Source organism: Impatiens glandulifera, chromosome 6, assembly GCF_907164915.1.
Source record: "Impatiens glandulifera chromosome 6, dImpGla2.1, whole genome shotgun sequence".
Lineage (NCBI taxonomy): Eukaryota > Viridiplantae > Streptophyta > Magnoliopsida > Ericales > Balsaminaceae > Impatiens > Impatiens glandulifera.
This window is the reverse complement of record NC_061867.1, coordinates 22,426,318-22,442,495: the sequence shown is the minus strand read 5'-3', so window position 1 is coordinate 22,442,495 and position 16,178 is coordinate 22,426,318. Positions and strand designations below refer to the sequence as shown.

Genomic DNA, 16,178 nt, shown 5'->3' with positions numbered 1-16,178 from the left:
AAGAATTAGAATTGGACCCTCCAATTTCAATGTCAATTCTAGGGTTACCAAAAACATTTAATTGCTAATCAATCTATATCAAGGATGTAGAGTTTTCTTTATCATTTGTAATTTTTCATTTCAAATTATTTAAATTTAAATTCAAATTTAATCATTTATAATTTGTTTTCTCAATTTTCAAATAAAATCAACAACAAATAAGAGGGATGGTGTAAAAAAACATATAAACATAATTCAATTTCAACTAAATACCTTTCACTACAACTTATCATTATTTAATTAGAATTCGTGATATTCAAATTTTAATATTTCAAACAAATTTTGTCAAATAATAACTTTAAACATTTCTTATAGTTGTCATAAAAATAATAAGTGGCATGTAAATGTGTATAAACAAATATGAACAACAAATTCTTCCTATCAGATGGAAAAGTATAAATATATATATATTTTGTGTCTGTTAAATTTATTATAGATATACTAAACTTTTAAATTTATTACGTTCATTTTTTAAATTTGTTTTATAAATATAATAAGTAAAATATCTTTTCATATAAAAAGATATATGAGTGCACATTAATAGGGTTAAAAAAATTCAATTTAGTTTTAATATTTTTTTTAATTTATTTACATTTATATTACTAAGAAAAACCTCATGAAAATGGTTGTTAAAAGTGAAAACATTGTTTATGTCCCATTTTGAATATGTCACCATAGTTTTGTTTAGATTTGACATTTCACCCAATTATATAATTCTCCTTCCGTACATATAGGAATTTTATATCATACCAGTTGCAAATAAATAATATTGATTACATTCTATTCTTAATGGATAATGACAACTCTAATGTTTTAAACAAGTTGATCATGTCAACTTTAGTTTTCTTTAAATGGAACAAAATAAAAATCACTAGTGGATAGCTAATCCAACCCAATAGTGAAGTTCAATTGACAAATGTTTTGTGTACACATCTCAATTAAAATTGAAATGGAGTTAAAGAAGGCCAAGAATTCTAAAATATTAATAATGACAGCTCATTTTTTTTTGTGCTAGTTGGTGTCTAGATTTGTTTAGTTTCAAAATAATAGTGTAGAGATTTTATTAATTTTGAATTGAATTATCTATGAATATAAGTCATTTAATTCAAATAAGAAAGTTTTATATGAAGAATTAATTGTAAATATCACAAAATAATATGTATAAAATCTAAATGAAATAATTTAAATATTAAATAGTATTATAAATTTGTAAAACTAAAATTTTAAAAGAGAATAATGTAATTTCAACTTTATAATGACAATTGAATAATTAGAGCAAGCTATCTTAAAAATTACTATCAAATTAAGAGTAAATAATCCAAATTGTATCGTTTTAGGTGATTTTTCTTCGAGATGATATTTGTATCTCTGTCGCGGACAACACCGATAAATGAAATAAAATATATGATATAAAAATATTAATTTATTTTTGTCTGTAACCTAGGAAATCCCTTTGTTCTGAAAAAATTCAAGGCTCAAGAAATTTTAATAATGATTTAGGTGTTAAAAATCTTTTAAAAATATATTAGTTAAAAGATTTATACGAAAATGTATTTTGATATTTAAAATTAATTATACTAATAATTAATTTGTAATATCAATTTAAAATAATTTTTGAATTTTAAAATTATCAAATAAAAATTTGATTAAAAAAATATATTTTAATTAATTTAAAAGATTATTTATGTGATGAAAGAGTCGTGAATTAATTTTAATTTTAAATTAATAAAACATTTTGTATACATATATAAACGTATATTTTATTAGAGATTTTTTTAAGTTCGATATTTGGTAATACTCGAAAAAAGTTTTCGCACTATATCCTTCATACCTACTAAAGAACGGTCTCTATTTTATAAAATCTTAATTTTTGAAAATTTGGTTTTATTACACTTTATTTAATCAATTATTTTTCAAGTCTTAAACATGTACAAATTTTTCTTACATTTAAAATTGTAAAATAATATTTAAATATCAGTTAAATTAAATGCATTATAATTTAAAAATAAATTCAAACATGCTCTTATCAAAATGTTTTTTATGAAAATCATCTAAAGATATTTTGAAATTGTTTTCTTTTTTATTCAATTTTTAGAAATTGGTTTAGGGTATCTAATTAAAAAAAAAAATTAAAATCTCAAACAAACGGGCCCTAAGGCCGATCGTAGGTGTTGATCCATCAGTCGCGGGTGATGGTCCCTCGGTTGCAGGTGTTGGACTTTCGGTTGGATCTAGAGGATCTCGGTCGAGGCTAGGATTCCTCGGGTGTGGGGAATTCTCTGTCGCATGTGCTGGTCCCTCGGTCGAATGCGAAAGATCCTCGGTTGGGACAAAAATTCTCCGATCGGGTGTAGAGGAGGGTTCAATTTTCTTAGTTGGAAATCAAACCCAGATGAATTCCTCGGTCGGACGCTAAGAACACCAACGACAGGTTTGGTGATTTCGATTGAAGTAACTATTCTTCGATTTGAAGGGATGGAGAGCTTCGTCTGACCTCAATGATCGTTTATAATATCATCATGATGCATCATTCGATCGGGATGATGACCCATTTGATTCGAACAATTCTTGAGCAAAAATCGGGATTTTGATTTTAAATGTCTGATTGGGTATAAAGACTTTACCAATAACTTTCTTATACATGTTATAATAAAATAAAACCAAAACTTGAACACTGACGGTTCATTTTATCCAATTCAAGAACTGAAATTATTATTTTTATAAAAAAAAAACAGATTTTAATCAAACATGATCGGGATTACTTTGAATTGATTTGAGCATACTTCTAACACCTCTAGAAACATGTTAGGAAGGTTTTGGGGTTACTGTTCTTGAGTTATCTCAAGAACAGAAACTTGATTTTGAAAATTTTAAAAATTAAATTTAGGTACTTTTGATTTGATTCAAACTAGTTTTGATAGAAAACTTGCAAATGATCTCAAGATTGTATTCCCATCAAGAAATTGAACAATCAAACAATATTTAAAACTCGTCGAACTGAAATGTAAGAATTTAAAATTGAATTCGTATGTTGAATTATAACGTGAATTGAAACTTACAGTGAATTTTAGAACACTCCTGAACTCTTTTGAAAGCTTTATGATTATCCAGAACTGAGTTTTAAGAAAAACTTAGAAATTTTAATGGCGGATTTTGTGTGAAGTGGATTGAGGGCTTGGGATTCTGATCCTTGGTTTCGTTTAGGCTGAGGGGAACTATTTGTATCTAGCCAAAGTCGGTTGATTGATCAAGTGGATCAAATTTCAGACAAAAGAGAATTAATGACTTTTGTTTGTTCTTCATCCAACTTGATCGTTCAGGTCATGATTGAGCCTATGATTATAGGTGAAATAATCACCAAGTTAGGGTAATCATTTCAGTCTTTGAATCAGGCCATTTGGTGGAGTATCGACCGAGTTTCATCTTTGAAGAATCAAAGATTTTGGTCGATGTTTATCCAGTTCGTCGTGAGGAATTAAACAAACCAAAGTCGGTTAACGTTTTTCGTTTGCACCTTCCGTGTTTAAGCACTAAGGGATTCTTGAAACGACATCATTTTTGTCCAAAGCGCGAACGCCTAGACGTTCCATCTATGGTGGGCGTTCCGTTCGCGTCTATGCTAACGGCATTGAGGCGCGCGTTAGTAAATCTGCTACTTCGCGAACGCGTCTTTCTTCCGTTACATCGGGCAACGCGGCTAGCTGTTGTGCGTTGGATGAGATTTGAGCGTTCATCTGATGATTATGTGGTTTGGTGTAGTCGTTTCTCTTATATTCGGTTGCACTGGATAATAACCCTTTTCCATATTTTGTTTGAAATTGATTTTTTTTTCAATTTCATTTGGTTCCATTTTTAATCTACAAAGTACATAAAATATTTTTAGTAGACATATTATATATTTTGTCTATTTATTTATTTGTTTTTTTTTTATATTTTAGGGCTTTATAAATAGTTAATTTAGGATAAAATAATTATAACATTTATCTAAAATTATTTATTTTAATTTTTTGAAGCTCTCTTAAAATTAATTTGAGATAAAATGAATATAACATTTATCTCAAATTCTTTTATTTTTCCCGGTCTTTATTTTAATTAATTGGAATTTAATTAATAAATTAATTATTTAATCATAATTTGACCTTGATTTTAATTATCTTAAATTTATTTATTTAAAATAATTATTTAAAATTTATAAATTGAATATATAAAATTTTAATAGTTATACTTTCATATTTTGTAAGAATTTTAATTTTTTATAATAATATAAATTTTTAATATATTATATAAAACCAAATATAATTTTATCAATATTTTAAATTATAGTATAAACTTTGTCTATCCAAAACTATAAATTGATCGGGAGGGTAGTAACATAATATTCCCATTGGAAAACGAGACCTCCAAATTATAAACTGATCGGGGAGGTAGTAAAAATATATCCCAATGTAAAACGAGATAAAGATGATAAGTCCAGACAATCAAATATAATAAAATCAATATGCTCATTGCTCCTGCTGCCATGTCCAAATCCTTCCACCACTACTTCCCTACAATAATCTCTATTAATTAATTAACTATTTCCTACTTAATTTTATCTAAATTCGTCTTAATTATTTTTATTTATTTTAAAACTTTATCTTGTGAGTATTATTTAATTTTTTCTGTTCAAAGAAATTTTTAATTTTTGTTTCTATTTTCTATCATTTCAGTGTTGTTGTTCGATAAAATATTCACTTGACTAAACTAAATAGTTTGAATTTATCTTAAAATTCACTCTCCAAAAGAAAGAGTTAAATATAAATTGATAAGATTTACAAAAATAAGACAAGATTTGAATTTGTTTTCATTTTAATGCAAAAAAATTATGAGAAAAACAAATCTACTTTGTCAATTTCTTTAAAGAAAAAATCTCAAAATATTTTGACTGTTGTTATTACATTTGTTTCTAATAGTAGCATTCAAAAGTGTGGAGAAATTGTTTATTAAAGTAAATATTTTGTTCAAATAAAATTGATGTTCCTTATCTTCATTGATTAGATGTCCAATTAACTTGAATAGTATTATCACTTTAATGTTTTTAATATATAAAGTGACTTCATTCTATTAAATATTAAATGATATCTACCAGTTTCATATGCAATTTTATTAAAGATTTTACAAACTAATATATTATTAATTTAAAATATGAATTGATATATTATAAACTTGATATTTAACATTGACAAGTATTTGAGATTCTATATTGAACGAGATTTAATTAAAAATATAAATATATAATCTATTATAAATGATTTTATATTTTCAAATCTAGTAAATTCTACTGTAATGTCTTATTTTGATATATATTCCAAACACTAAGAACACGCATATAACTAAAATATTAAGAAATTACGATGACTTTCTTTGAGAAGTAAAAGGTTATTTATATATAGGACTAAAATATTGAGAAATTCATAAAAATTATTTAAAAAAAAAAATACTTGCAAAAAGATTTTGAAGTAAAACTCAATTTTAACTATTTTTATTAAAAAAAAAAATCAGATTAATCTCAAATATATAATTATATATATATATATATATATATATATATATATATATATATATATATTAAAAAATCAGTTCTATAAATTAGCTAGAAGAATTTTGAAAGTTGTTGCTCATTTTCTATTGGATTAGATAATGATATTAGTGTGCGAAGTATCTTGCCTTGTTCATGTCAAATCTTGTGAGAAGTGTTAAAAATAATATATGTTTAAGTTTGGACTTATTGTTTAGAGCGAGGATATAGGTTGAACCTTATTAAATCTTTTGTGTTATTTAGTTTACAAAAATTATGTTATTATCGTAATTTCCCGACAAAATGATCAACGATATATTTGGACTGAGATAAATAACTTATACGTGGTTTCGACATAATCAAATGAATTAATACAATATAAAAAATAGAAAAAGTGACATATTTAACTTTAACTTACAAAAATCGAGCCAAGAAGTGATGTTCACAAATAGTATGCTTTGCCTGGGGAGATTGTCTAGGACCAAAAATTAACTTATAAAGACGACACACATGAGCAGGAAAATTTGCATTAGTGAAACTATCCTACCTTATAAATCGTAAGAATAGACTTTATAATTATAATGGTATAAAGCTCTTAAAATCGAGAGTACATATAAAATCGTTGGCCAATTATAAACTCTAAAGTTTAAATGAAATCATAAAAGTTTAATTTAAAAAATACTAGTTATATATTATTATTATTTATATATATAATTAAATAATTTTTATAGAATCAATTTTAAATTTTTATATATTTAAATAAAAAAATTAATAAAATAATAATAAAAATAAATAACCCTATAAAAAAATTATATTTACAAATTAATAATATTAATTTATTTATTTGAATAAGTAATATGGTTTTTTTTAATTTATAAATATAAATTTATTTATTTTTAATGTAAAATCGTATAAACTTGTAAAATCAAAATTATTTATAAACTCGTAAAATCGTATTATCGAAAATTTAAAATCGTAAGAGTTTACATATTTAAAAATTTATTTAAAATCAGACTCATAAACTTTATCTAAAATCGTAAAATTTTAAAAGTTAACTCGAAATTTTAAATTATATTAATACCTCAAATGGAGACAGTGTTTAAGTGTAACTGTTGAGAGAATATTTATTAGACGTTGTCACAAATGCTTCATATCCCTTGTGTTTGATAAAACTAAAAGAAAGAATGAATCCTTTAAAAGGATGGAATGTAAACATAAAGAAAGAATCCTATAAAAGGAGAAAAGGAAGTAAAATTCATATATAAGCTACTAAGGAATTCAAAAGGCCGGTTTGTTTTAGTGTATGTTACTTAATTTTCTTTTTCCTACTTCTTGTGTATTTTGTTCTTTGCTGTATTTTGTAATCAAATGACCTTTTACAAAAGGACTGTTCTATGAATTTTAATTAAAACTACAATTCTTGTCTTAAACAAATAAAAGCATTGGCAGAAATGAAGACGAAACATGTCTGAACTAATAGATTAGAATACAGACCTGCATAATTGAAAAAGAATGATAACAGAATCCCTTGTGCAGCATTATTACCCTCGAATGTCCCTTTCAGGATATCCAAGCTCTCAAGACCTGAAGAGAATTTCGATGCTTAGTTTAGGATATCTAAAAGAGTTTTGGCAAATGAATGCACTAAAATTGTGATATTGGTGGTCGCAGCCAAGAAGTTGAAGATTGCACCATAGCCATAAAGAAACAAATTCTGCAGAAAATGCAGAGTTCCCAGTTAATACCAGTAGAGTGTTCAAGGGAAGAGAGTAAGAGACAGATTCAGATAAATCGCAAATTGATGTATAGATGCACAGTTCTACAAAGGCCTTGAACTTGCCTGAAGGTAAATGCTAGTGTCAAAATAGATCTTTAAAGCATACTTATTGTATACTGAAGCCAAAGATGGAACAATGACCTGAATCAATGCAAAGAAAATTAGTCATAACTGTAAGGAGAAGACCATAATAAGCAAATTAATTTTTCATTTATGATTGCAGAAACAAGTGGAAACATTACACAACACTTTGATATGATAAAAATGCGATCATAAATCTTTTAACAATCCTAGCTTCTCTGACTCCATCAGATATGCTAATATCTAACCTAGGGCATTACCAAATCCCAAGTATAATAATAAGGAAAAAAACTTGTCTAGCCGTATGTACTTGTAAAACTAGCTCAATTAGACGTATGAACTATTAAAACCGTATGAACTATTGAAACCGTATGTACTTGTACAACTAGCTCAATTAGACGTATGAACTATTACAAGTTCATTAGACGTATGAAACTATTAAAAGTTCATTTAAGCGTATGTACTTTTAAAAATTGGCTCATTTAACCTCTATAGTAAACTCTGTTAAATTTTTTTAAAATTTTTAATATTTATTATTTAAATATTCATTTTTCTCTCTCTTTCTTCTTTATTAATTAATTAATCTATTTATCTCCTTTTACTATTTCTTTTTTTATTAATTAATTAATTAATCCATTTATCTCTTTTTATTATTATTTTTTGTTATTTGAGTATTTTTTTCTACTATTTTACTTTTTTTTATATAACATAATATTATGTATAAAATTGTTTATTATTTACTATAATATTTAATTCTATTAAAAAATATAAATCATAAATCAAAGATTAAACATAAAGACTATTAATTTCATTTTTGTTTATATTAAGAAAAAAATCACAAACAAGTTGTTAAATCTTTTTCACAAAATTAGAAGACATGTTACAATTAAACAAACCCTTCTCAAAACATTATAGTAGAACAAAATTAAAAAAAAAAAAAATTGTTAAATACTTTTCTCAAAAGTAGAAGGCCTATTACAATAGAACAAACTCTTCACAAAACCTCCAAAAATAATTTCTCAAATACATCTAAAAGATCTCAAACCCTTCGCTAGCCTTATCCCAATCCATTATAGACAAATCCAATTGAGGCACTTCTGATTCACATCCTAATTGTAAAGGCGATTCATCATGTTCTATCATTTTTAACCTTAATTTTCTGTCATAATTATCAACAAAACAATTATAAATATTTTAACATAAACACAAACTAGTCATAAACATGAGTGAAGCTTTAGAATTAAAGTTTTAGTAAGCACACAAAGAAAATGGTAGAGTTTGAACATAAACACTAAAGTGGGAGAATGATAACTAACCTTTGAAGTCGCAAATAGAGGATTGAACGAGCTTCTTTGGTTGAACAAACTTCTTTGGTTGAGCAAAACTTCTTTGAATCGAAAGAAAACTGATTGAGAAAGAAGATGAAAAGAGGGAAAAGAAAGAAGATGGAGAAAAGGAAGATGAAAAGGGGGAAAAGAACGGAGATGAGAGAAAGAAGATGAAAAGAGGTAAAATAAAGAAGATAAAAAGACAGAAGAAAAATATAATTAATAAAGAAGAAAGAGAGAAAAAAATGAATATTTAAATAATAAATATTAAAAATTTAAAATAAAATTAACAGAGTTTATTAGTTTACTAACAGAGGCTAGATGAGCCAATTTTTAAGAGTACATGCGCCTAAATAAACTTTTATTAGTTCATACGTCTAATTGAGCTAATTGTACAAGTACATACGGCTAGACGAGAACTTTTTTCCTAATAGTAATTCTGCAATCCTAATATCGGCCTTGATACAATTTTAGGGGTCAAAGACTGAAAGAAAAAATGGCTGTTGTTTTCTAAATGAAACTAAATGAATAAGAAGCTGTAAGGGTAAAGGCAGAAAGATAAATTTCAAATAACTTGTTTTTTAAGTCTGTAAGTAAGGGTATTATGACTTGAACATGAACCTGTCATTTGTTTTTTGCTTATAGATGTCATAAACTAGATGAATTATGTAGGCTTACCAAAATAAGTAAATATCAAAACCTTTTTACCCATAAACACAAATCATTGAAGTTCAGTAAAAAAGCATACACACAGACACATCATAGAATAAAAGATAAATTAACCCATAAAGAAGTGACCCTTCAGAATACTACAGCAGACAATATCAACCTAAAATCTAATTCTGTAAGTCTTCTAATCCAATGTCTACTACCAGAATGTTGACTCTATACTATTCAAATTTTCCAAACATTATTTTCAAATTAGTAGTTTCAACCTAAGGCCTTGCACAAGCTAACAAACTCAAACACAAACTAAACATAAAAATAAGTCTATTCATCTACATACTTACAAATATCACCGTATACAAATATGCCCCTGTTGCAACTGGAAGACCGACCCATAGCAATCGTACCCTCTGGAAGAGAGCACAATTGGTTGACACTTTGTGGATGTTCGGTGAATGTTCTTTATGGAAAACTGTGAGGAAGTCCAGTGATGTTCTTTATGGTGCTGTTTAAGTTTGTTGAGAGCTAAATTTGCATGGTCTTCTAAGATAAAAATAAAAATAAGTCTATTCATCTACATACTTACAAATATCACCATATACAAATATGCCCCTGTTGCAACTGGAAGACCCATAGCAGTCGTACCCTCTGGAAAAGAGCACAATTGGTTGACACTGTGTGGATGTTCTTTATGGATAACTGTGTGGATGTCCAGTGATGTTCTTTATGGTGCTGTTTAAGTTTGTTGAGGGCTAAATTTGCATGGTCTTCTAAGATTGTTCCAAGACATAGAATTATTCTTTGGATAGCTTTTCATGGGCGAATCACGAATGATGACTAAAGGCAGAATGAGTAAGTTCAAGATCCTAATTGTGTTCTTTGTGAAAAGGATATAGAAACTTGGGAAGATCTTGATTGTAATTGTGCTGTCACAAACCTATTTGGAAAAGGCTACTCAAATGCATGATGATTGATGGTGCACCAGGGAAATGGAATGAAATCAAAGGCTGGATGATTCAAGAGTTTAAAGTTGAGAACTTTTGGATTCATGTGTTTTAAATCTGGAGTGAGCGAAATGAAGGGTTTTTTCCTAGAGTTAGAAGGGAGGAAGAGGCAATCTGGAAGGCAATGAATAAAGTAGGGAGGGATTTCATCGGTTGTTGGAGAAATGTTCCAAACAGACTTCACAATTGGTTACTATGCCAAGAATGGGGCATCAACAGCAATCAGATTTATAGAAATGGGACTTTGGAACGAGGTTTTAAAATGAGAAGTTTTATTTGAATGTAAGACATGAAATGTGTTGAATGTTTTTCTTTTCTTTGTGTTTGAACTGTGATCTTAAGGGCATGTCTTTCATTTCTTTGTTTTCTCTTGTCTTCTTTTAATGAAATGACTAATATTTTCTCAAAAAAAAAAAGTTTGTTGAGGGATATTTTTGGGTAGTAACAAAGACAAGAAATTTATCAGAATAAAAAATAGCAGAAAGAAAAGGCATTCTGCAGCTCCAACCAGGTCTTTCTTCCGAAGGAACAGATTAACGCAGATTAATGCAGAAAATGGGTATGTTTGTTCTCCAACTTAATAAATCATCCAGATTAAGTGAGGTTTATTCAATAACATCAAACTACATAAAATTATAATACTAGGAACAGAATTCAGTCAATTCACATAACAAAAAGATTAAAGTAGCTGAATTTTTTTAGCTTCATGAATCCAGTCAATCAGAAGAAAGTGAAACCAACTGAAATAGTAAGTAGCTCAAGATCGACATCACATCATAATCAATCATCAAGAAAGAAGAAAGAACAAGAAATCTGAAACGCAATCGCTGAACTCTATTGAAGGCGAAGTCTAGGGATAGGGATAGGGATAGGGATAGGGATAGGCTATCTTGGTCACAAAAGGAGACTTCTCGAGCGGTTTCAGCGTCACGGGAGCAGGAAGGACCAAAAGAGGGTTCTCAGAGAAGGCCCGACTAAGGCTAGGGCTAACGACAATCTTGAAATGGTGGGTCGTAAGAAAGGAGAAGAAAAAGAGTGAATTGGGTTCTGTAAAGATAAGAAAGAGTAGACATCTAAGAGAAGAAGTGAAAAAGATGGGTTCCGTTTGATTTTGGTATGGCAAGAGTTTAACTGGGTAGGAAGATTTCATCCATGGGTTGCAAATTTCACAAAAAGAATTAAGATGGGTTGCCCAAACAGTATATTTTAAGGTAGGATGTAAATATGACAAATATTTTCAAGGAAATTTGAAAATATGGTATTCTTTCCTCACAAGTAGTGAAAGACTCATTTACTACAAGCAATGCGTGAGTTTTATTTAGTGTCAGAGGTGTTGAGATTGCTGGGTGGAAAGTTGTGTAGTCAACAAAAGCCCGAGGCATCAATTCAAGAAAGATTGATGATAAAGGACTAGCTAAGTAAATTTATACATATAATGTCAAGTGTCTTTTTTACATGATTCAGGTTGAAACTATGGACCATAGCATGTGTAATTGTGCATTCTCTTACTCTATTTGAAAAAGGGATGATGTAATGGTCCATTCATTTACTCTATTAAACAAAGGGTGGGCAAGGGCTCACCGTTGTTTTGTTATGCATTTGGTCTAAGATATTTGGAGAGAAATAAATTCAATAGTCTTTTCAAAAGATAAAAGAAAAGAAAAGAGGTTGATGCGAATGCCAACCTTAGTGCCCTTTTCAATACATGGATGAGGATCCCAAATACGTTATTGACTCATTTGCAAAGAGTATAACAATGATAGTAAACAAGTAATGGAGAATATTAATCATGAGAGAAGATAATTTTGTTATGCATTATGTAGTGTTTGCTTCAAAATGTATTCAAGTTTTAATTCAAATTCAATTGAATTTTTCTTTAGTTTTTGATGTGTTGGAGGCAAAAGCCTACTTTGCTCTCCATTTCAAGTTTAAGTTATAAACTTTTCTTAGATTACTAATAAAATGTTGCTGTTTCCAGAACAAATAATGAAAAAAGCTATAGGAACAGGTTTCAGATCCCAAATAAATTTGTTCCTTTATCATTTTCTCCATTTGAGAGATGAAATTGCAGTTGCTTTTGGCAAGTGAAATTGCTGGAAGTGGCCATAAGGATGTACTTGATATAATAATGGAGGGAATATTTCTTGAAGATAAAAAGCTGGAAACTACTCCCTTAAGCATTAGATAAAAGATAAATAAATAAGCTTTTTCATGTCTATTTTTACATAATTAATTACCTGTTACTAGTTACCGGTATGTATCTGTCTGAAAAGCCACAATGTATAGTAAATTACAAAAACCACCTCCTCCTCCTCCTCCTACACATGCATTGCGATAATTTCTTCCTCCGCGCATTCTCTAATGCGAATCACCTTCGATTTACGACTCCTAGACGATAAAACATCACAACACTTTCTTCGAATAGGCTTTATCTGAAACAAAGAATCACAAGTCAATGCCAACAATTAAAAGAAAACAAATGTCTTCAAGAATTTTATGAAACTATGTTGTACCACTCTATGCCCACTTTGTGAAACAACTCTCAGCCATTCTAAACCGTCGATTTTTCTTCTTATCGAGCAATTCCCAATGTTATATCTCGTGTAGACACTCGAAACATTTCCAAAATCTAAAGAAACACTTCTCATGAAAAACACAGCAGGCCGTAAACATGGATCACTTGGGAAATCATCGACTGTCTTGAACATATATAGGTTTGATGCAAATGACCTATTTCTCCTCCATGGTCTAAACGTTCTCCTCAAATGAAGAAGATTCGGGAGAAGAACATTACCATCAAACACATGAACAGCATAACCCCATGAAACCAAAATCGTCAAAGAATTTGTCCGATCATAACAAACAGTTTGCTGAAGAACACTGCTTGGATCAACATTTACACCTTTGAATAGATGTTCAATTGCTTCTGACCTAGTCATGTTAGGAAATATAGGGTTTACAGAATCCAAATGGTGAAGGGACAGTAAAGGTGATAAAGGATGCCCCAAAAGCATCCCTGAGATATCTCCACGAACATCAACCTAGAATAAATGGATAATCTCAACAATATGATAATCAAATGATAAGAGATCAATTTCTGATTTTTTTATATTTTTTTATAATCTCACCTGATGAAACCCTGGTTCGTGAGTTAATCCAACGCCAAGCTCTGCCAAACAAGAGAAAACCCTAGAATCGCTCCCGTAGAGATGAGGGTATCTCATTAGGCAAGAATCAATAACCCTAGAAAGAACACTAGCAAGAGAACTGCTAATCGCAAACCCACCTCCACCGAAGGCCATATCAAATGAATTAATCAGATTCTGCTCATAACTCTCTGAACTGCTTCCCACATAGTACCACTCATTATGGTCATACTTCGACAGCGTCGCTACTAAATTATCTGCAATGAACACTGTATCATCGTCGCCAAACACGTACCAACGAACTCCAGAAACGTTAAGATCGACAACCTCCTTCACGATTCTTGCGATTCGAATTGCGGCGCGGGAACCTCGGGGGAAGGAGTAGGGGAAACGAGAGGTGCTGCCGGAGATGATGAACGGAGGGAGGGTGGGATCGTTGACGGTGGTAGATGGACGGTCGAGAAAGACGGCGGCGCGTATGGAATTGGAGGTTTGGGAGGGGCGATACCAGAGGCGGAGGTAGGATTTACGGTTGGGAAAGGAAGCGGATGAAGCGGCGATGGAAAAGAAAAGGTGGCGGATGGCGGTGGGAGAATCGGAGGAGATGGCGGTTGTGGAGGGATGAGTGAGGAGATGAAAGGAGGAAGATGAAGAAGGGTCATGGTGATGAAGGAAGAAAACTATGTAAAAGAAGAGTAATGAAAATAAGAGTAAACTGAGGTTTTTCATGCGAGATGGGTTTTTTAAGACCTTGAATATGAACATTTTTAAGATGATAAAACAATGGAAGTGATTAAGAAATAGCAATGGAGATGGTATTTATTAAGATAGAGGGAGGGAATTTAGTGAGGGAATGACGTGACATCACTTTTATTGTGGTTGGAAAATGTAAAAGTGGGAAGAAAGTGAGAAAAGAGAGAAATTATTTGATTTTTTGAGCGAATAAGATTATGGCACGTCATTCCCTTATCAAATTCTTTCACCAAATTCTCTCACCTAATCATTCTCTTAAATATTATATTAATTTTTTATTTTATTTTTATTTTTAATTTAAGAAGTTAACATGTTACTTAAAGTGAATTGAGATAATCGTGGTGTAATAACTCATCATTTAGACTAACAATTTCGTATGTAAACACTTTCAAAATGTTAGTATATAATTGTTGGTACACTAGAATATGTGACACAAGCATCATTGATTAATCCATTCTAGATATAATCCTATGTCGTGGACCTTTCCTTCATCTGAAGAACAGAGAAAATCGTGTAACAACATCCCAACTGCATTTACTCGTCTCATACAATACCGATACTGATACCGATAGCTTATTACAAACCAATTCGTATGCAATAGAAATCTCTCCTAGAATTCTAGATCAATATGTCTCGATTTGAGTATTGAACGTTAGTTCATATCATAACTATGATATGTTATATATCAATTTGTTTTAGGTCAATTTGGTGTTCTTGTTAGTATAGTATTTATGACTTTAGAATAGGTTTCTTTACCTAGAAAATATTAATTAAAACAAATGTTTGGTTTAATTAATCTAATCAAATATTTATTTAAGAAATTTTATTTTAAAAAAAAATAAATAAAAGCTGGAATAGCTCAGTTGGTTAGAGCGTGTGGCTGTTAACCACAAGGTCGGACTATTAAAGTTAACGAGGATGAAAGTTTATCGCTAATGAGTGCATTGATTGGACTAATTATTCTATGTCAAATGGTGCATTCGTCAAACTAAACATCAAGATGATGATAATGTTAAGATTTTATGTTAAATGTTATGTTATTTATGCGGAGATGGGTCAGATAAATCATATTTTCCTTGTTTGACATCTATCTTTTTTGTTATCATTAAAAGTGATGCGAAGGGTGTCTTTTACTCGTATAAACGTAATTTCAGAGATTATTTTGAGCTCGGTATTTGGCGACACTCGGGAAATGACTTACGCGTTATGTCTTATATGTCCGTCAAAAACGATCTTTACTTCATAAATTTTTTTGGTTATTTAGAAATTAGATTTTTATATTTTATTTATCCAATTATTTTTTCCAAATTCTATACATTTATTTAGATTTGACATTTTAAATTTTTAAATATTAAAATAAATGTCGATGCGATTGATTTTAAAAACTGTTGAGAATAATATAATAGAAATATTAATTAAAAAAAGTTAGATTTAAGAAATAAATTCAAACGAGTCTATAATAATATATATAAAGACGTTTTTTCTTTATTTGGATTTTTTAAAAATAGTTGAGTGACTTTAAAGTTACAAAAACATTTAAAACTCAGGGAGTGAAAACAATGAGGCCCTAGAGTGGGCTAGAAGGACGCTAGGTGGATCGTCCATCGAAGTGGCATAGTTTAAGAGCTATCTAGGCCGATTTGGACACGGTCTGGGTCGGGTTCAATGCGGTTTGGCTTTAGTCAACATAGGGCGAGACATACACGGGTGGACCAGGCAAGGTGCGATCGACTTAGGCCTTGGAGGCCGAGTTTTTGCCGAGTTCAACTTCAACCTCCAACCACACCAAAATTGTTGGCTTGGGTCTTTGTCTAGGAGGCTCTAATT

At 29.7% G+C, this 16,178-nt stretch overlaps 1 protein-coding gene across 1 annotated transcript; it reads right to left on the bottom strand.

Annotated features, from left to right (window-relative positions):
• Window positions 1-6,905: 6,905 nt before the first annotated feature.
• Window positions 6,906-14,356, bottom strand: LOC124942717. Its single transcript, XM_047483266.1, has 3 exons — window positions 13,581-14,356; window positions 9,793-13,493; window positions 6,906-7,310 (listed from the first exon to the last, which is right to left on the bottom strand). Exons 1-2 carry the CDS (start codon window positions 14,325-14,327, stop codon window positions 12,918-12,920), a joined length of 1,323 nt encoding a protein of 440 aa, XP_047339222.1. The 5' UTR covers window positions 14,328-14,356; the 3' UTR covers window positions 6,906-7,310; window positions 9,793-12,917.
• Between the last annotated feature and the right edge of the window lie 1,822 nt (window positions 14,357-16,178).